The sequence below is a fragment of the Phocoena phocoena genome, chromosome 11 (genome assembly GCF_963924675.1).
Source record: "Phocoena phocoena chromosome 11, mPhoPho1.1, whole genome shotgun sequence".
Lineage (NCBI taxonomy): Eukaryota > Metazoa > Chordata > Mammalia > Artiodactyla > Phocoenidae > Phocoena > Phocoena phocoena.
Window position 1 is genome coordinate 25,073,740 of NC_089229.1, and position 22,895 is coordinate 25,096,634.

The window sequence follows — 22,895 nt, forward strand, 5'->3', positions numbered from 1 at the left end:
AGACACTTGTCAAATCCAACTCATGCTTTAGAACAAAAGGTAGAAGTACCTGTTCTGATGAAATACCACTGGCCTCTTTGTAGGAAAACTGTAAGTAGAGCTGGAATCTCTGAGTCAGGAAAAAACCCGGTAGAGCTAAACCTTGCAATCAGTCACACCTAGAAAAGAAACAGAAGTGACCGAGGGGGAAATAAAGTATGATCTAAACCAGTACTTGCGAAGAATTTTATTCTTATAACTTGAAAACAACTTCCCTCCCTGCCTGATCCACCTTCACAAGTTGGAGGGTTGTTGGGTTTGTGTCCATGACTAGAGATCCTGTGTTGCCCCATGACTGATTTTTCGCTTGGTGCAGGGGTCCCACGGGAAATTTCCTGGAGAAACGCTGTCCAAACTTCAAAGCAGCACATCAAAACCTGGCTACAATATGTTCACCAAAGACATGTTCTGGAATGTCCATAGCAGTGTTATTCCCAGAACTGAAAATCACTCTGATGTCCATCCACAGTAGAATGGATAAATTGTGGTCTGTCCACACGTGTCATACTACACAGCCATGAGAATGCACAACCTGGAACTGCACACAACAATATGGAGGGTCCACAAACGTCACGAGCTAAAGAAGTCAGGCACGAGTGGACCTCCTGCACGTTTCCACTTATATAAAGGAAATATAAAGAGCAGAACAGGTTGAAGTAATAAGTTACTGCAAGTCAGGCAGTAGTTACCCCTAGGGAGTGAGATTTATAGGGACTGGAAGGGAATTTGACGGGGCATCTAGTGGGGTGGTGGTCATGTTCTGTGTCTCATCTGGCTACTGCTTGCACCGGTGTGTTCAATTCATAAAGTTCAGAGAGTTATACACTTATGTGAGGTGCAATTTTATGAATGGATAGTTGGCTTCAAGAAAAATGTTTTTAAAGTGTATACCATTAGCAAGAGGGTGGTAAGCGCATTCCCTGTTGCAAGCAAACATATTGCCTGGTGACATCAGAGGACAAGGAAGTGCTCAGAGGGTAGTTTTCTCTCTGCCCCATAGTCAACACAGAGCAGCGCACCGAGTACAAGGAAGCCTGGAACCTCATATGAAATCTCATTCGTTCATTTACACATTCGTTCATTCATACTACAAACATGCTTTGAGAGAGAAAATATACGTCTGGGACTGATATTTACTGACAGTCATGCACAGTGCAGTCGACTGCTGTGCTGGGGATGGCATTAAGGTGTTATGGGAGTGCTGATTTGAGGGTCCAGGGCTGTGAACTCCAAGAGAAGGAGTCCTGCCAAGTCTGATTAACTCTGGAACTGAATTTCCTCCAACTTCCAAAGTATCCTTTGAGCCTATAAGGCAGTGGTTTAATTTAATGTACACATGAATCACCTGGGAATGCCGATTGTGGTCCCCCAGGTCCGGGATGGGGGCGGGGCTGACAGCTGCTGGTGCTGGAACCACTCTGTGTGGGTTACCAGAGACTGTCACGTGACCAGAGTGATTTTTTTTTTTTGGGGGGGGCTCGAACCCAGGACAGCTTGACAATCTCTCTTGTTCAGGCTGGTCTCTCCCGAGGGCACAGGCAGAGAAACAAGACAGGCCGTGGTGGGAGACCAGGTAACGGATGAGGCTCTCTTGACTCTGCCTGCTTCCAACCTTGTGAGGGAGGGAGAGAGAGAGGCGGTGCAAGGAGAGGGGACAGGTGGAGGGGCGGGTGTTTTACGAAACTGGAAGGACTTTGTCTCGTGTTCCTTTCATTTCTGCCTCCCCAGCTGCCCAAACCTTTTCTTGACAGGAAGAAGAGACTGGAGATGTGAATGTAAATCTAAAATTCTTACAGAAGGCTGCGCAAGCAAAACCAGATTTGACAGAAAAATGCAGAAACGAGTCAGGGCTGCCTCAACCCTTTGGGGAGCTAAATATAAAAAGAGGTGGCTGAAACCTTCTGTTTTCTCACCCACTGGAAGGAGGATGTGAAGGGCATCACATATACCTTGTTCCATTAGGGAAAGAGATCCTACTAGACTCCCACCCAGACCCAGGCTGGAGGGAAGGGAGGAAGCGTCCTGAGGAGGCAGAGGAGGGCCCTGCCGTGGAGCAGCGGGGCGCCGGGCAGCGTGAAGAGGCTTCCAGATCAAGGGAGAGCAAGGGAGAGCGGAGATCTCGGGCAAGTTGTGTTCAGCACGGCTGAAGCGCGGCAGGTGGAGCTGACTGCAGGGCTCCAGAGCCAGGGAGCTTCACGTAAATAAGAAGTCACAGATGGCTGTTTTGGGTTCTGCTTGCAGGTTTTGGGTCTGGTGACATTATTTTTTTTTAAATATCCACAAATCACTTTTTTTGAATAGGTAATATGTTCGCATACATCAAAATTCAAAAGGCTTAACAGGTTACTTGGTTGAAATATCTCCCTCTCACCTCTGCTTCTTAGCCACGTCACTTCCCCTCCCCACAGGCAAACCATACCATGAGTTTTTTGAGATTCCTTCCAGAATATTTTACATAGGTATGAGCAAACTTTACATATATTCTCCTTCTCCCTTTTATATAAAAATAGGCAGTCATCCATAATCTTATTCTGTCAGACTCCCTGACCACACACAAGCCCTTATCTTTCCAGTTAAGGACCCTGATTCCAGCCGTCCTCTGGCCCGCCAGGAACTCTAACCCGCTGCCTCTACCTCTTCATGGTCTCTCACACCTCTGGTGTCTGCACCTTGCCACGCTTCACTAAACCACCCCTAGGCAGCCACGTCTACCCAAAAGGTAGAGAATATCTAGTGCAGAGTAGATTAGAAAGAATGCTCTAGCAGAAAACACAAGACAGGGGGAAGAAAGCCGATCTGATAACTTTTTTCAAACTTATGCGATAGTCCACAATAAAGTGGTGACAATGGATGGACAAAAGTAAGTATCTGGGGCAAAACTGATAAACCCATCCAACAGAGACCAGGTGTCTTGGTAAAGACTGAGTTCCCAGGAGATGATAGAAAACCCAAAATAACTGTCTTAAACCAAGTGGAAGTTATTTCTCTCTTAAGGAGAGGAAATCCAGTTCACAGGGGCCTTCCACGATCACCAGAGACCTGGCTACCTCCAGCCCATAGCTCCTTCTATGCTGCTACTTCACCATCCTCGCAATGGTTCCAACCTCGTGATACAACGTGATAGTTAGAGCTTTAGCCATAAAGTCTGCATTCCAGATAGCAGAATAGGCAAAGCGTTTATTAAAGAAATCCCTGTTAAGGACACTTCCTAAAAGTCATAACTGACAATTCTGCTTACCTTCCGTTGGCCAGAACTTAGTTATACGGCCATAACTTCAAAGAAGTCTGGGAAACGTAGTCCTCTGGGAGGCCACGTATCCAGCTAAACATCGAAGGTTTTACTACTAAAAATGAAAAGAAATATATCTATTGGGGAACAGCTAATGGTCTCTACCATGTCAGATGTATTACCTGGATTTTAGATTCTCTACCCCCAGAATTGTTCTTTCCCAAACACATCTCTGCTTTTTGCCCCATGACTTGATTCGTTTTTTTAATTAATTAGTTAATTTTTGGCTGCATTGGATCTTCGTTGTTGCGTGCGGGCTTTCTCTAGTTGCGGCGAGCGGGGGCTATTCTTCGTTGCGGTGCGCGGGCTTCTCATTGCCGTGTCTCCTTGTTGCGGAGCATGGGCTCTAAGCGTGTGGGCTTCGGTAGTTGAGGCGCGAGGGCCATGCCTTGATTCTTGGTACTATTTCTACCTGGAAAGCTGCCCACCTCCCATTCCCCATGCTCAATCTTACAGCCTTTACCACTTTTCCTATTAAAATCCTGCTTGTCCTTCAAGCCTCATCTCAAATGCGACACCATCCATGTTGTTATTCTTGACCTTCCCTAAAGGGAAAGAACCTGTCCCTCTAGAACTTCATTTATAGTTCTCCTTGGGCCTTGGCCTTCATCTCAACATCATGCTATCTTAGGTCATTGGCATAGCTTATAACAGAGTGTAAATTATCCAGCCCCTAGGACAGAAACTCCCCTCACTCTATTCTCGGTAGCACAGTGTAGTAGAACACACTTAATATCTGCAAACTGTACTGACTATTTAAAGAAGGGAAAGGTCTATGTGAAGTAAGGGGGAAAAGAAATGAGAAGTCTTTATACTCTTTTAAGGAAAGCGTTAATGCACCAATTGCAATTCCCTGAATTTCCTGAATGTAAATGCATTTCAAAACATATGATCATTGCTAATGTTGCAGACTCTTTTTAGAGGCCTAATTTAGCGTGATTTGCTTCCCATTTTCCAGGTCTTCCTAAAAACTCATGCTAACAAAACAAGGGGAAAATATGTATTAAAATTATCAAAATAGACAAAATAAAAGCCAGCTGAAATAATGGTACTAGCTAACACATAACAAAGTATCATTCTAGGCCAAGCGCAGTGCTGAGCGTTTCACAGACATGATCTCATTTCATCCTTTCAACAACCCCATAAGGCAGAGGTACCTCAATTGTCCTGAGGGGACTGAGGCCTAGAGGGATTAAGTAACTTTTCAAGGTAGAGTCGCAGGGCAATAGAGCTGAAATACCTCCTGCTCATATGGCTCTGTAAATACATGTGCACTTCTTTTCATAAAACTTTATGTAACTCATCTTTTTCATCCTTAATAAAATCTCCTTTTGATGGGAGTCTGGGATTAGCAGAGGCAAACTATTATATACAGGATGGATAAACAACAAGGTCCTACTATACAGCACAGGGAACTATATTCAGTATCCTGTGACAAACCGTAATGGAAAAGAATGTGAAAAAGAATATATATATAAAACCAAGTCACTTTGCTGTACAGAAGAAATTAACACAACATTGTCAATCAACTATACTTCTATAAAATTAAAATCTCCTTTTGTATATACACCCTGATATTATCTTTATTTTACAGAAGCATGGAAAGCTTCATTTTAAAAACTCAACCCACCATTGGATATGAATAACCCTCCTATTGTGTGTGAATTGTCAATTTTGTACACTCTGTATTTGGGAGTCAGTGGCATCTTAGAAAACAATTCCTATTGCATATCTATCTTTTGGTTCATCTATTAATCAATTTGAGGAATTCATTTGTGGTTGTCTGTGGATATCTCTTCTGGAACACAGAGGCGTAAACTCCGTGGGTTACTGGTAATCAATAATGGAAGATGATGATGTTGACATTCTTTTATTAAAACAAACGAACTATACTCTCTCCAGTAGGAAGATAATTTGATTGTGTATTCTTCTACTAAATCAATTCTACTGTATCATATTTGTCACCCTAGGTTTGGTGACACCAGGAACACTTTTAGGCCTCAAAAAGTGTTTGCTAACATCAATCATGCCACGGATTCTTAGGCCCTATGGAATTAGGATTTATGCACGTGTAAGGTATTCCATGTCATAATTTAGGATGTTTTAATTTTGTTTCCCTCTGGCTTACAGGGGCCAACGCAAGGATACTCAAACGTATATATAGCCTCTCTTTCTGTTGCTGAGGTCAAGTTTAATTGTTAGATCACTTTGATACAGAATGGAGTGACGCAGCACTTTCCAACTGCTCAATTCATCTTCTCTAGAAATCTTTCACCTCTAAACATGTTGAAGTTTCCCTCTCCCTGAAAACATAAAAAATGCTTTCTCAGCACCATACTCCTCCCTATTCCTCTTTTTCCTTCCCTTCTCACACTGCCCACACGTCTTGAGAGAACAGCCTCTGCCCTATTTCCTCTCTGCTCTTTTATTGCTCAGTCACTGTTCTGTGGCGCCCACCTTCAACTAAACCACAAAAGTCAACAAAACCACCATCTTTCCACCTCCATCCCACTGCCAAATCCAAGGAAGACTTTTTACTTCTTATTGTAATAGCCCTCTAGGCTGTATTTGACATTGCTGCTTGGTTCTTTCTAGTTTATTTCATGAGTTCCTCTTACTCTAGCACCACCCACCCCCCTTTTAAATAAAATTTCAGCTTTATTGCGGTATAAATGACAAATAAAATGTTAAGGTATTTAAAGTGTGCGTCGTGGTGACTTGTTATACGTATACATTGTGAAAGGATTTTTCCCATCCTCTAGCCTTTTTTCCTTAAATTCTGGTGTTCTCCCAGCTTCCCACCTGTTTTCACTGCTCTTTTTACACACTGTCCTAGGGCTGAGTTTACCCACTGTCATAGTTTCACCCACCACATTATGTGATACTCTCATATCTACCTGAAACTTCCCCAGAGCTACTGACTTAAATACCCAAGTGTCTCAAGGACATCTCCACTCTGACTCCCATGCATTCTCAAACTCCATTTGTCCCAAATTAAACTTAGAGCTTTCCCACCTAAATCTGTCCTCTTCACGTAGTCTCTTCCTTTGTTTAATGATTATCCAGCCACTGAAGCCAAGAATCTGAGAAATCATCTTAGGCTCCTTCTTAATGTGAAATCACTCATCTCTTAAGTATTTCCTCCATTCCTTCCTCTCTATCTGTACTTATTACATATTACATATCACCTATGTCAGGCCCCCAGCATCTTCTTCCTGGACTATTTTAACAGTGGTTTCCCAACTCTCCTGACTCTGGTTTTGATACCTCATACCCATTCTCTGAACACTACCACTGTTCCTTTGATAACATGAATCTGACCATGTCACTCCCCTGCTTAGAATTCTTCAATGAGTCCCCCATTCATGCATTCAAGATTAAAGGTCCAGCGGTTTAAGGTCCTTTGACACGCGTGCTTTTCCAATTTTGCCAGTTTCAACTCTGAGGTCCCATTTTTTAGGCAAGTCGTCCTTCAACCCTTCCTCACTTCCAGGATGTCCCAGCTCTGCACTCCCCTTGCGGCCACTGCACACTCATATCATAGAATTCTCTCATTACAGTATACTGAGGTAATCCTTCTAAGTTTCTAAGGCGGGAATGTGGCTGATTTCCATTTTAGATCTCCAGGGCCTGGAAAGGTACATAATGAGCACTAAATAAATACTTGTTGAATGACAGAACTGAGCTCACTTGTACTGGGTTGCCAACATGGAAGCAGTAACAAAACAGCTTTAAAATCTAAATCTTGACGTTGACTCTTTCTTTCACAATTGCTTTTGAAATGTTTGTATGAACATTTTCATTTTATTAGCGAGGGGAAAAAAAAAAAAAAAAACACTTCTGTGCCTCCCCGTCGGGGAATCGAACCCCGGTCTCCCGCGTGACAGGCGGGGATACTCACCACTATACTAACGAGGAACTGCACGAACGCTGGCTTTCTGGGAGGCCTCTTATCCCTTTTTACCCCGCCCCTTCCTTGCCATTTGCAACTACCAGGAGGCCTGATATTCTTCTACTGCTATTGCAATTTCCAGAGAAGTTGAATGGAACTAAAATGGAAGCGTTCAGTTTGATCTCCCCGCCGCACTTAATTCCATCGGCTTACCCTTCCTCTTACTTCTACTCCCTTCCTTTTCCTCCCCCTCCTCATCCTCCCCCTTCGGAAGCAACATCAACCCACCTCTGCACCCCTCAACACACACACTCCCAGAGAGCAAAGCGCACGCCTTGTCGCGCTGCACCACGGGACTTGTAGTTCCATCCATGCCGTACCGCACGCTCCTCCGACTTTAAGGAACTTCCTTTCCCGGCGGGCGCCGCGAACCCTTCCTCCTCCGCTTTACCTCCCTCCCGCCTTCTCTCGCTCTCAGTCGAGTAGTCAGTCTGGCAGCGGAGTGTTGGGGTGCTGATCGCGTGCAGTGGGACTCCGCACAGCCATGCCCGAGGTAGTGGATACGTGCTCCTTGGCCTCCCCTGCGTCCGTCTGCCGGACCAAGCACCTGCACCTGCGCTGCAGCGTCGATTTTACGCGCCGGGTACTGACCGGGACCGCCGCACTCACCGTCCAGTCCCAGGAGGACAATCTGCGCAGCCTGGTACGGTGGGACAGGCTCCCAGTGCCCGCCTCTCCCCGGCCACCTGCCTCTCGTCTCTCACCCCGCTTCGGCCCCTTCCCGGTCCCACACCCCCGCCTGCTTTGCACATCCCTCGGTGCTCCTCCGCAGCCCGCAACCCGTGTTCTGCACCTCCTCTTCAGCCCACACTCATTTCTCAGCGTCCCCTTCTTCAGCCCCCACGCACCCCATATCGATCCCTCCCAACCCAACTTGAGTCTCTGCAGTCCTTCCTCACCCACTACGTATACCTGCCTTCTCCTCCACCCCTTCCCCCAAAGCCTCCTTCCCAGTCCCTGGACACATCCCAGGGCCCATTCCACGCCCCGCTTCTCACCCAGCGCTCAAGTTTCATTTTAGCACGAATCCCTCTTCCCCCGCTAATCCTAGTTCCCAGCGCTAATGCCCCCTGTGGTCTCCCCATATCCTCGGCCTGCAGCCCAGAACTCCCTCCTCAGGCCCCAGAATTCTTCCAGTCCCCAGTGCACCTTCCTCAGTCCACAGTCTCAGCTAAGTCTCGGGCCCTATATCCTGCCGATTCTCAGTCCCACCTTTCCCTCCCAGGCCCCTTTATTTCAACCCTCAGGTCTGCCGGATACGACCGATCACCGTCTCCCTGCCAGTTCTCAACCGCCCTAGAGAATTCCCAGCCCTGCTTTGATACTTGCAGTCTCTACTTTCTAACTCCAGATGCACCTCTCTCCGGGTTCATGGTCCTTCCTACCTTTGATTCTTATCACTCTTCTCTTCTAATAATTTAAGCTCTTCAAGCTTCCTAAGGATGTCTCAATACAATTTATTAATAGTTGGTTCCCAGAAGCAAATAATATTGCGCTTCTTAGAAAATGACTTCTACAAGCTCTCTAGCCACTTGAATGACGAAAAACTTGTTTAGATTTGTGGAATGTTATTAAATTATTTTATCTGTACGACGTAACCTGTTTTCAGTGTTCTTACTCAAATTGTCTGATAGTATTTGGATTGTACCTATCACCTGAAGAATTTCATAGATAAGTATTTTAGAAATAAGAGGAACAAGAAAAGGCCAGTCACAGTGTATTTTGCATAGAGTAGTATGGCGATAGCTACCAAAGCCCAGCAATAAGCAATCAGATAAGGTATGTTGTAGACTTGATGGAGGGAAATGAATAGGGTCAGTTAATTGGGTGTAATAAATTTAGATAAGAGTTGGTGGTTTTCATGATTTATTCCTGCTTGAGTAATAGGCCTGTATTTTGAGTTCATTAATATGAACTAATATAGCATGTAACTTTCTTACTTTGTGATTTAGCAATTTGCTAGACTAATTATGATTCGAAAAATAGGTTGACTCCTCTATGTACTGATTTGCAGTCACCACAAGTACTATAAGGAAAATAAATAACTAAAGCATTATAAGCAAGATGATAACTATTTCCCTATAGGCTGTACTTTGGTCTGCTTCAAGTGCCAGGCTACCGTTTATTGCAGACAGCTTTGCCCAGGCAGGATCAGCTGAACTGAAGTCCTGTTTCAATGCAATATTTCTTTTTATTACAAGAAAGTGAATTTTGATAGTTTATCACTGCTTAATACGACCTTGCCCTCTCGCTTATTTATAAAAGTAAAACCTTTACCTCTGTTCCATGAGTAAGCAAGAGTCAGGGCGCTTCAATTTTGAAAAGAATGTCCCTTCAGTGTCCCAGTCTAAAAACCTGCCTGTTTTTGCATTCCCCAAATCTCAAGAGAAGATTTTTAAATTACTAATTCCAACTTGTCGACTATCCAGTTTCCTTTGTTTTTCTTTCTTTTTACTATTATCGATCAATTGCTTAATAACATTTATCGGTGAAATTTGAAGGGAAATTTCTTAAGTAATTTGGGAGTGATAGCTGAGGTCAGGACTTGAGATATACAGCTTAAACATTGCATTTTCTATTTTCTCTTGGTCCAGGACTTGCTTCGTGCCTTACTTGGCACGTGCTGTTTCTCCGGCACCGTGTTAAACCCTGGGAATGCAAAGCCTAAGTAACTTTTTCTTTTTAAGAACCCTCAGTCTAATGGAGAAATAAATCATTATAATGTGGTACAGTAAGTGCTACTGGAGAGGGTCGGGCCAACTGCTATAACAAACACAGAGACTATGAAAATGGTTTCACAAAAAATAGGTATAGTGGTCTTCTGATTCAGAACAGATTTTAAAAGTTTAGGAAATACAGAAAATAGAATGTGTTCCACTGGGAAATGACCCAAATAATTCACCCTCATGGTGATGAGTAGTATAAACGTAAGTAGTTTATATACATAAGATACTCCAAGTTTTTACAACAAATCAGATATTCAGAAATAGGTGCCAAAATGTAACAAAGGAGTAACTTATCCTTAAGCTATAAAATCTAATATTTCTGAATATGCAAATGCAAGAAGATATATCAGTCTAATGTAGAGTAAGGGCAACAGTTGAGGGACCCCCAAAAAAGAGAGTACCGCAAAAGAAATAATTGCCCATCGGGAGGGAAACAGATGATACTCATAACAAATTTGGCTGCTCTTAAAAAAAAAGAAAGGGAAAGAATAATACAAGCAGGATGGAAATTTCTTCCCAACCAAAACTTGTTGACTCTAGAGAGATAATAAAATGGTTAAAATTTCCTGAGCTTATCACCACAGTTAACTGATACAAAAGAAAGGTGACTGGAAAATGGCTGTTTCTTGGCAGTCTAACTCCTCATGCTATTCCAGGCCAGATTTCAAGGGAAAGATGCCAGAGGTAGGAAGGTTAGTGAGCAGTTCTAATAGTCCGGGGCCTGACCTAGGGTGGTGGTAGAAGAAAAGGAAAAGTATGAGGACAGACAGTGTAAAAAACTTGTTAACTGGCTATGCGAGATCGGGAAGTGGGATCAGTTGTGGATTAGTTGAATGTTTCAAACCTCAGGTAAGTTGAGGAGTTCCATCAACGAAATAGAGAAATCAGCAGAGAGAGCAAACTTAGGGGACACAGCGGTGGCTTTGTTTTTAGAATTTCTAGAAGCCTATTGAATATGAGATGACATTTCCCATGGAAATGTCAAGCAGGCAGTTAGAGATATCTGCTGAAGTCCTGGGCAGGGGATGAAGCTATGAAATAGACGGGTAGTCATCTGCACAGAGGTTCTAGGTGAAGATGTGGGCATGAGTGAGAACTAGGGAATGAAGAATACGGTAAGAAAACCAAAAGGCCAAGGCTAGCGCATAGGGACATATCCATATTTAGGAGTTAGAAAGGAGGGGGAGGAAAAAAGCATTAGACAAGGAGGAGAACCATTGATGTGTAAAGTCAAAGCAGCCAAGGAGAGTGCTTCAAACAGATGCTGCGGTCCATTAGGGCTATGAGCGGCAGAGGTCAAGGTTACTGAACAGAAAAGACCTGTTGTTCAGGAGGACTTCCCTTTCTGGGGCAGAGGAGCTAGAAGACAGATTAAAGAGGGGGAAGGGAGGAGAGATTGATGAGGAATTGGAAATAGCAGCCATAGATTGCCCTTGAAGATTAAGAAAGGAAGGAGAAAAATAGAATAATTAGAGTGACAGAAGGATTGAGTGAAGTTTTAAAAATAATATGGAAGGCTGGTTTAGGTTGATTGGAAACAGTCTTGTGGTGTAGGAAGATTGAAGATTCTAGAAAAGTAGTTGAGAGGTAACGAAAGGGTATGGTTTCTAGGGCACAGATAGAGGATTATTGGGATGGAAAATCCTCAGACACTTGCTGACCCTCCCTTCCTGCCCAGAGCAGTTGTCTTTAATCGGCCATAGCAAGTAGAAATGCTCTCCCACTCCTCTATAGGGTCATTTGGTTAGAGTTGCCATACCAAGTTGGGCTTTTTCTAGATACACAACAGCAGTGAGGTACAGTCTACTTATTTGCCTAACAGGTTCCAAGGTTTGTTTTAATTTGGGGATATATGAAAGTAGTACAGAGCAGTAGGACTATATGAATTCCAGGTAGAAGTATATGGTAAGATATATTGAGGAGTCATGATGAAAGAAACAAGTTATAGATGGATTTTTTCCTAGTAGAGAAGTTAAGTTTTAGGAGACAGAAGCAAAGGCGTTTTAATTTAAATCTGACTTTTACTTAAAGCTGGAAATGTGTGAGTGTCCCAGAATTACCTAACGATATATATGCAAATCTTAGAGCCTCCCAAAAATTTAGGGAAGTTTAAAGTCCCATGAATTGGGACCTATGCTAACTTTCAACTCCTTTAATTCCTGTCTTTCACTATCTTACTCTCCCTAAGCAAACTAGTTCTACTCTGTAGTCATTGTAGTTAGCCTATATGCTATATTAGTTTTCTCTGGTGCCTAAAACTATATTCTTATCATATAAAAATATTAATTTAATTCTAGATTCTGGATACAAAGGACCTTACAATAGAAAAAGTGGTCATCCATGGACAAGAAGTCAAATATGCTCTTGGAGAAAGACAAAGTTACAAAGGATCACCAATGGAAATCTCTCTCCCTATTGCTCTGTGCAAGTACGAACGTTCTCATCTTTCTCTTTTATAGCTAAATAAGGGGGATACGTATTTTTATTTAATTTAGATTTTTTTTCATTTCCTATTTTCAGTTTGTGTGTATGTAGTAACTGATACACCACTCCTACCAATCTACTGTTCCGATTGAAGCTTATAGTGAAAATTATGTTCTTAAGCTATTAAAGAAATTCATCGTATAAGATACTCCAGAATAGGACTTTTGATAACTGTTAACTTCTTTACTCATCATTTTAGTAATACCTAGAGTGATGGTGGGAGCACGCCACTTCAGGAGGCATTTCAGGATCACCCGGGAAGCTCTACAAGCTGCACTTTTCACCTTCTCCCAGAGGCCAGCCACTTTTCTTAGTGGAATAACAACAGTGGCAAACACAGAACCATTTCTATGTACTTAAAAAGTGCTGGAAATGTATTCTTTCATCTAATCCTTATAGTAACCCTTTGTGGTATGATCTGCATTGTATAGACGGGGAAAGGGAACCTCAGAGAGAGAAGGTAACTTATTTAAGAAAGTGGTAGCCAGAGCTGTCATATTGGGAGTATATCCCACTCCAAGATATACTGGGGAGGGAAAAAAGGGTGGGAAACCATTGGCCTAGAACAAGGTCAATCTACCCCATCTTTCAGCGGTCAGTGTTTTCATGCATTCTCTTCCCATTTAAGAAGAAGAAAGGAAACTCTCACACATAATTTGTGAGCTCTATCATTAACCATATTGTACAGATGAAGCAACTACCGCATAGGGAGGTCAAATAATTTGTCTAAATTCACGGCACCAGTTAGTGGTAGATTCAAGCACAGGCACAGCCACTGGTCTCCAGGGCTCTTGCTGTTTCCTCATTAACAGTGCTGCCCAATCTATCTGGGGTGGAGGACCAGTTTTTGTTAGTTCCAGTCCGCCACAGGCTGATACTTCTGTGAAATGCAATAAGAATGAATTCCTAGGAAGAAGAGATTAAATACAAACACATACATCTTATTATAGGTTCAACAGACATAAGAATTTATTCTCAAGTTCTTGACTTAACTTGTCCAGTAACAGTTTTCAGACTAGCACTGCCCTATGTTATGCTCTGGCACCCACCACGGTGGTAGTTGAAGTTCCAAAATTATTCCTTCTACCTTCCCACCACTATAAAAGATTACATGATATCACAGAAAAAAAGTTGGGGTATTCAACTAATATTCGTTCCTGTTACATCTTCATAAGTAGTTACCATGTAGAGAAAAGAACCCACAGGCTGGCATTCAGGTAGGAATATGTGAGGCAAACATTCCTAAAACTTACTCTCAATCAGTGATGAGACCTCATAAAATATTATTTATATTATTTGTGTTATTTATGTACTATGAATTCAAATTTTAGTTAGATTGAATTGTACTCTACTAATGTATTTGTTCCTTTCATACAGAAATCAAGAAATTGTTATAGAAATTTCTTTTGAGACATCTCCAAAATCTTCTGCTCTTCAGTGGCTCACTCCTGAACAAACTTCTGGGAAGGAGCACCCCTATCTCTTTAGTCAGTGCCAGGTAAAAAGGACTTGGAATGATTTATTATCCCCAGTTCATGCAGTTGAATGAAGCAAAGTAGACAGTGGTCTTATGGATACATGGGTCTTACCTAAGATAGTACTTTATTTTATCTTATATTATTAAAACTACATATATTTTCATTTATACCTGTCATTATTGACACATTCATATATTACTTTTAAAAAGAAACTTCCTTCAAATTTGAAAACATGTCTACCTAGATTGGACCATCTAGGTCATATTTATATTCACATCCTCAGCACCTAGCATAGAACTTGGCATAGAGTGAGAACTCAATAAATGGTCATAAAATGAAAGGAAAACACTGTTAAACAAAGTAGGTACTGGTTATGAAAATTGCTAACAATAAAGAAGGGGAAAGGGAAAGATCAGATTTCCCATTCCTCTCCAGACACCATTGCCCAGAGGTAACCATTGAGTTGGCGTGTAGCCTTTCCAGATTTTTCTTATACATTTACAAGTGTACATATTATGTAAATATATTGAATGTACCTTTAAAATATGATATGATTTAGACTACATCTGTTTTCTGTTTAACAACTAAGAATAAAGAACCACATAGAGACAATCTGTCACAAGGATAATAAGTATCAAACTTTCTTCTGAAAAAAAAGACTAATTCTTTTAATAATCAAATAGTTTACAATTAAAGGAACTCGCTTCATTAAACGTTGACTGTATTTCCAAGCACTGTGTAAGGTACTTCACATATTTAATCCTTTTAATATTCCTCTGTGATAGATACTATGGTAGGCTCACATTTGAAAACAAGTCTATCAAAAAGGAAGCAATGTTGACACCTGTATAGACGTGTTTACTTTATATTGCCAATTGAAATTTTTTTTTTTCTAAGAAACTCATAGTTCACTAATCTGGAAGAGATATCATGTTCTAGGCAAGAATGTACCAATTATGTAGTCTCTGTCTCTTATCTGATTTTCATCAGTAATTCATATGGAATGTCCGTTGGCAAAAAATGCAAGATTTGTGAGTCAGAAGAATGTGAATTTTGAACATACTATTCCATTTCTTGTTGGACACAGTTTTTGAAACAGAGAAAAGAGATTTCAGTTAAATGAAGAAGTTACTATAGTTGATAGGAAGCAGGTAGACATGATTTTGTGTGATGAGTTTGCATACGGCCGTTCTCTATGCATATTTTTCTGGGTTTGGTCTTATCGAGTGAAATATGTATAAACCCCACCCCTGGCATTGCTGAGCCACATAACCAGGGACCTTTAAGGAACCCTAAAGGCATATGGTCTTGGAAACTTATTTTGGGAGAGAGAACCAGGTGGTTCTTCTAGTTCTACTTAATCCATCTAGAGGTCACTTGGGATTTCCTATCTATGGAGAATCTATTAGATTTGAAGTGAAAAGGGCTGGAGTTTGAGGACAGAAGGAAGTTTGCAGAGGCATGAAGCAGGTCTGGGATTTATAACAACTTCAGAGAGAAATGTTAGTATCAGTGTTCCTTTAAGCTCAGTAGACCATCTCAGTGAGGCTAGGATTCCTTTGCTCACCAGCAATAGATGCAGACTTATCTGTAAACAGGCCAGGGTATAAAATCATAGGTACTCTGGTCATTCTTAATGGAACTGATCTTTATGACAGATTGATACGGAAGCAAAGAAACACTCTACATATTATGTGAATGAATATGTCTAGATGGTATTGAAAGAGACTTTTCTTTCTCCTTCCTTGTCTTCCTAGTGTTTACTTTCAAAGTTTGCTGCAAGATCCAAACGTCAAGACTCTAACCACATTTCCCAAGCAGAGCTCCTTAGAACACTGGCGCCCCGTTAGACGTTAATAACTAACCAGAGGAAAATGGGTTTTGTGTTGAAATAAGTATGAGAATTCGAACAGGTTTCTTTATTATCGGTCTTTTCAGAGCCTTCAGGAGGCTAATGTTCCTAGTGACTCTCCCAGGCATGCAATATGCCATGGTTCTCAAGTTTACTTCACCAAAGAGCTCTTTTTTGTCCGGGTTCCTAACAGCTTCTCACTGGGCACTACTATTACTCAGGAATCACTGCCTAACATTGCTTCATGCGTCAGCTGAAATGTGAAGGTTGACCGTTACATTAAAAGGGAAAACCAGATTTTCTTAATCCACAGATCTACTTTTGCTACTTTAAAAGAGCTGAAGAAATGTGAGACATTTTGATCTTTAAAAAGAATGTGTCTAAGAACAATGCTGCAATTGTAATGATTTCTTAATGACTTGATTTATGAGACAGGGAAATAGCTGTTTCTTTTTTTTCCTTCCTCTCCCAGGCAATCCATTGTAGAGCAGTTCTTCCCTGCCAGGACACTCCTTCTGTGAAATTAACCTACAGTTCAGAGGTAAACATCACTGAAATTATTCACTGAATTAAATGATCCATACAATTATTTTAATAGGGATTACATTAAATCTGTGGATTTCTTTGGGTAGTATGGACATTTTAACAATATTAATTCTCCCAATCCATGAACACGGGATATCTTTCCAAAATGATCCATATAAGTAAATGTGGTATAAATGATGAGCAGAGATAAGAACTGAATTTTTTTTTTTGCGGTACGCGGGCCTCTCACTGTTGTGGCCTCTCCCGTGCGGAACACAGGCTTCGGATGTGCAGGCTCAGCAGCCATGGCTCACGGGCCCAGCCGCTCTGCGGCATGTGGGATCTTCCCAGACTGGGGCACGAACCCGTGTCCCCTGCATCGGCAGGCGGACTCTCAACCACTGCACCACCAGGGAAGCCCAGAATTGAATTTTTATAGCTAGAAATACTTTAATTAAATTCTACCTACCTGAAATATGTTAGAAAAAGGCTATGGATCCCATTTTGAATCTCTGTTTTAAAGGCAGTTGCAAACATAAGTATAAAAAAAAGAGGTGTCAGGGACTTCCCTGGCGGTCCAATGGTTAGGACTCCGCAGCCGGGGGTGCAGGTTTGATCCCTGGTCGAGGAACTGAGATCCCACATGGTGTATGGAACAGCGAAAAAATGAAATGAAATAAAATAAATCATTCTGATTTTAAAAGGAATTTAGAATTCTGGACCTAAAAACAAGAATTTGGGAGCAGCTCTTTTTAACTTAAAAAAATTGACATTTGTAGGATTAAAGTTTCTATAAATGTACTTTACAGCCTTGTAAATATCTATCTAGGTATCCTAATGGGCATATATTGCAGACTTATCTGTATACATTTCCAACTTATTGTTGTAGGTACTGCTAATCCTTTTAGGAAAAGGTAGACTATAATTAATAAATAAATACTATCCCAGAGGCTAGACTAACTTAGACCAGGCAAATAGAATTGAGGACCAACCTGTATTTATGGGGCCTTCTTGATTCCCATATCGTTCCACAACCAAACCACCCCTAGCATAGTGCTGCAGAAAACTTTACTTGGAGGCCAAGAATCCCTGGACTCTGGTGCTTTGTGACCACCTAGAGGGGTGGGATAGGGAGGGTGGGAGGGAGACGCAAGAGGGAGGGGATATGGGGATATATGTATATGTATAGCTGATTCACTTTGTTATAGAGCAGAAACTAACACACCATTGTAAAGCAATTATACGCCAATAAAGATGTTAAAAAAAATTTTTTTTTAAAAAGAATCGCTGGACTCTTCTCCACCACTTAATAACTGCATGACCTTGGGCAAGTCTTATGACCTCACAACCTCAGTTGTCTCATCTGTATAACCTATCACTGCCTAAATGAAGGGAGGAAGCAGAACCAAGGTACTTCCTGAATAGTTTTTAGCTCTAGGATCTATGGTTGTTGCAGCACTGATTCTGGAGGTCCTGATTCTGTGCCTGCCTCAGTAATAGCTTTGAGGACTGGGCCATGCAGGAAGAACATGAAAGCCTAGCACTGTTGGAATGGATGTTTGCTAGATCATTAATATTCAGGTGATGGTCCTTTATTCTGGCATTCATTAGAAGTAAGACTTGGAGAATCATGGAGATACGGTACACACTTAAGTGACCATACAGTTTGTCCCGTAAGGACCTTTTCCATACAAACTTCCAGAGAAAATTATTTCACATTTCTCAGCAATAAGTTTAAAAGTTTCTCACACTCATGACCCTTAAAAAGTAGAATTTGTAACTCCAAGTTTATGTTTTAAATACTAAAATTTTCAGAATTGTATTCTCCGATCTAAAGTGAGTATAGCATCCTTTTGAATCTCTTCTGAGGGTGTGGAGGGGAGCAGGGCCGGTGGCTACCATTGCCAGGCATGGTGCTGAGCTCTTCATTTATATTATTTATTCCTTGCAACAGTCCTATGAAGTATTACCCTCATTTGATGGGGGAAACTGAGGCTCGGGGAAGTTATTTGCCCAAGTGCATGAAGTTAGTAAGTGCAGAGCTGGGATTTTAACCTAGTTTCTACCAAATGCTCTTAATATGGATGGATGAATGGATAGGTAGATATGTCACCATCATTTTTAAAGAAGCCGGTTTCACATATTGCCAATTCTATTTATAAAAGTGATACAGAGGAATGTATTGGGTTCATAGTCTACTGTGTCGATAGTCAAAAAGCGGGAGAAAGGTTATTTTACATAGAACTTTTCATTTATATCTTTATTTATATCTTTTCCTTCTCAATTAGGTGTCTGTCCCTAAAGAACTGGTTGCACTCATGAGTGCCATTCGTGATGGAGAAGCACCTGACCCAGAAGACGCGAGCAGGAAGATATACAGATTCAGCCAAAAAGTAAGATCTTAGGGTCTAGATTTTGTTTTAGTTGGTGGTGAACTACAAATAGCTCTTACCCATCCAGAGAGCAAAATGGCTTTTGAAATATTTCAGAATTTAGAAAGCAGCTCCTGCTTTTTGTTTTCTTCATTTCTTTTTCTTTTGCGCTTTTAAAATATTCGGTTCTGCTCGCAGTGTTGTACTGAAGTAGGAGGGTGCTGGATAGGCATGGCAGGGGGCGTGCCTGGTCCCATTTCCCTACATCCCAGTCAGTAGCAGGTTTCCTGTTTCTAAGTTACACTTTGACCTGCCCTGGTACCAGAGCTCGGGCGTGTGGTGGTGTATTGTTTACAGATGGAAGAGCTGTCCTAGACCAGAGAGCACTCTGTTACAGTACTTTTAAGTTAAAATTCCTAAGTAGCTGGTAGTTTGACTTGTATCTTTGACCTGTAATGAATTGTGTGTGTGTGTTTACTGATGCTTTTTATTTTTTTATATATTTTTATTGGAGTGTAATTGCTTTACAATGGTGTGTTAGTTTCTACTGTACAACAAAGTGAATCAGCTATATGTATACATATATCCCCGTATCACCTCCCTCTTGAGCATTCCTCACACCCTCCATATTCCACCCCTCTAGGTCGTCACAAAGCATCGAGCTGATCTCCCTGTGCGATGTAGCTGCTTCCCACTATCTATTTGACATTTGGTAGTGTTTATATGTCAGTGCTACTCTCTCACTTCGTCCCAGCTTACCCTTCCCCCTCCCCATGTCCTCAAGTCCATTCTCTAGTAGGTCTGCATCTTTATTCCCATCTTGCCCCTAGGTTCTTCAGGACCTTTTTTTTTTTTTTTTTAGATTCCACATATATGTGTTAGCACACCGTATTTGTTTTTCCCTTTCTGACTTACTTTACTCTGTATGACAGACTCTAGGTCCATCCACCTCACTACAAATAACTTAATTTCGTTCCTTTTTATGGCTGAGTAATATTCCATTGTATATATGTGCCACATCTTCTTTATCCATTCATCTGTCGATGGACATCTAGGTTGCTTCCATGTCCTGGCTATTGTAAATAGAGCTGCGGTGAACATTGGGGTGCATGACTCTTCTTGAATTATGGTTTTCTTTCGTCCTCCTTAGCAGAACAGGTAACTAAGCCAGAGTGGACAATTTTGCCCCTACCCCAGCTTCTGGGATTCCAAAACCTTCAGCACCCTCTCGTTGCTGGATTGCTTTGTATGTCTCTCAAATATACCAGGAGTGGTTTTAAGAAGGAATTTAAAACAAAGTTTTTTAATTCAAGAGAAAATGACAAGAAACTTAAAAGCATAGTTGCCTTTTTATATGTTAATTTTTGTGAAATGCTTTAAATGTACCTTGTAATACTATGTGCAATCATGTTTTTCACATTTCAGAATCTTCCCTTGCTAATGGGATAAAAGGGAAATAGACGTTTTGAAATGTCTTTATATCGCAGTTTTGAACTATTTGACCCCCTCAAAAATGAGAACCATTTGAGAAGTACAAAAGGAAAGTAATCCACACTAATGTCTGGAGATTTGAAAGGAAATTTACTTACTTCTGAATACGAACTGTCTTATTCTGTAATATTTTTAAACACTAATTCGAGCATTTGGTGTTTTTTTTTGCCACCTTTAGGTTCCGATCCCCTGCTACTTGATTGCTTTGGTTGTTGGAGCTTTAGAAAGCAGGTGAGCCTTTGAACACATTTTGAAGTTTATGAAAAGATTAAACCTTAGGTGTCTTGAACCTCTGTCAGGATTAATTGGTAGATCATTTTTGTATTTCTCAAGATATCAAGCCAACAGCTCTGGAAACATTCAAATCCAATCATGAAATGTAAGCAACAAATTAATTTTAAATTAAAAAAACCTTTACCACTCACCCCTTAGACTTTCCAAGTATTATAGAATGAGCACGGTCTTACCTACCTTTATAGATCTGGAATCTAAGTTTGAACAAGTCACTTCTCATAACCTCCATTTCCTCATCCTTAAAATAATAATATCCCCTTTCCTACTTCATTGGGTGGTTATGTGCAACAAATCAGATAAATTATTTTAAAGCACTTGGAAACCTATAAATATTACAGAAATATAAGATATTTTGTTAAAATTTTACCAGCAGCTAGAGTGCCCTTCTTTCTTAATTTCTTGTTTGTTCTTATTTCTAAACAACTGAAAATTAAGAATGGCTATAGTAATCACATTCTTTAAATTGCCAGGGATGTGGACACAGTGGACAAATCAGGCAAATATAGATTCCAGGGCTTCCCTGGTGGCGCAGTGGTTGAGAGTCCGCCTGCCAATGCAGGGGACACGGGTTCGTGCCCCGGTCCGGGACGATCCCACATGCCGTGGAGCGGCTGGGCCCGTGAGCCATGGCCGCTGAGCCTGCGCGTCCGGAGCCTATGCTCCGCAATGGGAGAGGCCACAACAGTGAGAGGCCCGTGTACCGCAAAAAAAAAAAAAAAAAAAAAATATATATATATATATATATATATATATGTAGATAGATAGATAGATAGATAGATATAGATATAGATATAGATACCAGTTCCAGCTGTAGCAGTTAACTATCTACATCCTTGGGCAACTCACCTCTCTGAGTTTAACCTTCTTCGCCTAAAAACTGGAAATAATCATGTTTGCTTCAAGGGATTTTTGTGAGGATTAACAGACCTAACATATGTAAAGGTCCTGGCCTATAGGAGGCACTCACAAATGATAATTATAATAATTGTCACAGCAGCTGACGGTTATCAGGTCTCATTAGGTACCAACTCCAAGGCATTATGCCCTTTAATTCTCACAACTCTGTGGAATGGATACAATTACTCTTTCTCATTTTACCAATAAAGAAACTGATGTTCGGTGAGTTTAAATAACTGGCTCAGAGTCACAGAGCTAGGAAATGTCAGAGCCGGGACCCGTCCTAGACCATCTGACTTTAGAGCCCATGCGGCATAGAACTCTGCTCTCTGGAGTGGCAGCCACTAACCACATGAGGCTTGAGATGTGTTGGAAGTGTAAAATACACACCGGATTTCTAAAGACTTCATATGAAAAAAAAGAATGCAAAATATTGCATTAATAATCTTTCATGCTGATTACATGTCAAAATGATACTATTTTGGATATATTGGTTTAAACAAAATATATTATTAAAATTAATTTCATCTGCTGCACTTTGCCTTCTTTAAAAAATGTGGCTACTGGACAATTTATAATTACACACGTGGCTCACCTTTGTGGCATTCATTCACTTATATTGGCTAGCACTGGCTACCACTGCTACTCACTGTGGTCTACAAACCAATAGCTTTGGCATCACCTGGGAGCTGGTTAGAAATGAAAGTCCTTGGGTCCTACCCCGGACCTACTGAATCATAATTTGTATCTGAACAACCCCCCCAGATAGTTTGTATGCACACTGAAGTCTGAGAGGCCCTGCCCTAGAATCCACTGCCTCTCTGGGCCAGGATATCAAGGCAAGGACTTATTGTTTGGGGTTTGGCACTGCATAACAGTTTTAAGATGAAATTTACATGAAAAAAATATTTTTGAGTTCTAGTCCTATATAAGTCATATATAGTTCTATTTGTTTCTTTTTTTTATTGTGGTTAAAAAAAACCCCACAAAATTTACTGTCTCGACCAGTTTTAAATGTACAGTTCAGTAGTCACTAGTGTTAAGTATATTCATGTTGTTATGAAACAGATTTCCAGAACTTTTTCATCTTGGAAAACTGAAACTCTGTACCCTTTAAACAGCAACTCCCCTTTCCACCTCCCTCCAGTCCCTGGTAACCATTGTTCTATTTTCTGTCTCTCTGGGTTTGACTACTTTATATACCTCGTAAGTGGAATCGCAGAGTACTTGTTCTTCTGTAACTGCCTTATTTCACTTAGCATAATGTCCTTAAGTTTCTTCCATGTTACAGCATGTGACAGGATTTCCGTCTCTCTCTGTTTGTTTTTTCTTATTTAAAAGTGTTCAACCCTTAAGTACATAACAGAGTTTACATCCACCCCCTTCTGGAATAATCTCTTACTGAGCCGTGACTGGGTTTCTACAGTTGTAAGATTGAGGGAAGAAACTAGATCCCTAAAGGTCTTACCAGAGCCAGTAAGCTAACCTTTGGGGGC

The 22,895-nt window shown here is 41.1% G+C and overlaps 1 protein-coding gene and 1 non-coding gene across 6 annotated transcripts in view; one reads left to right on the forward strand and one right to left on the reverse strand.

Moving 5' to 3' along the window:
• Positions 1-7,174: 7,174 nt before the first annotated feature.
• On the reverse strand, positions 7,175-7,246 carry TRNAD-GUC (transfer RNA aspartic acid (anticodon GUC)). The gene has a single exon. It is a non-coding gene; the product is annotated as a tRNA-Asp (tRNA).
• Positions 7,247-7,602: 356 nt separating this feature from the next.
• The window catches only part of LTA4H (leukotriene A4 hydrolase), a 28,709-nt gene continuing 13,416 nt past the window's right edge, over positions 7,603-22,895 (forward strand). For 2 of the 5 annotated variants that reach the window (XM_065887861.1, XM_065887864.1), the window contains exons 1-6: positions 7,765-7,923; positions 12,304-12,434; positions 13,868-13,988; positions 16,293-16,361; positions 18,634-18,738; positions 20,387-20,439. In XM_065887861.1, coding sequence (XP_065743933.1) covers positions 7,765-7,923; positions 12,304-12,434; positions 13,868-13,988; positions 16,293-16,361; positions 18,634-18,738; positions 20,387-20,439 — 638 coding nt within the window. Of the gene's footprint in view, positions 7,924-10,681; positions 10,691-12,303; positions 12,435-13,867; positions 13,989-16,292; positions 16,362-18,633; positions 18,739-20,386; positions 20,440-22,895 lie in introns of those variants that run through there. The other 3 variants (XM_065887860.1, XM_065887863.1, XM_065887862.1) reach the window with 3 other exon arrangements.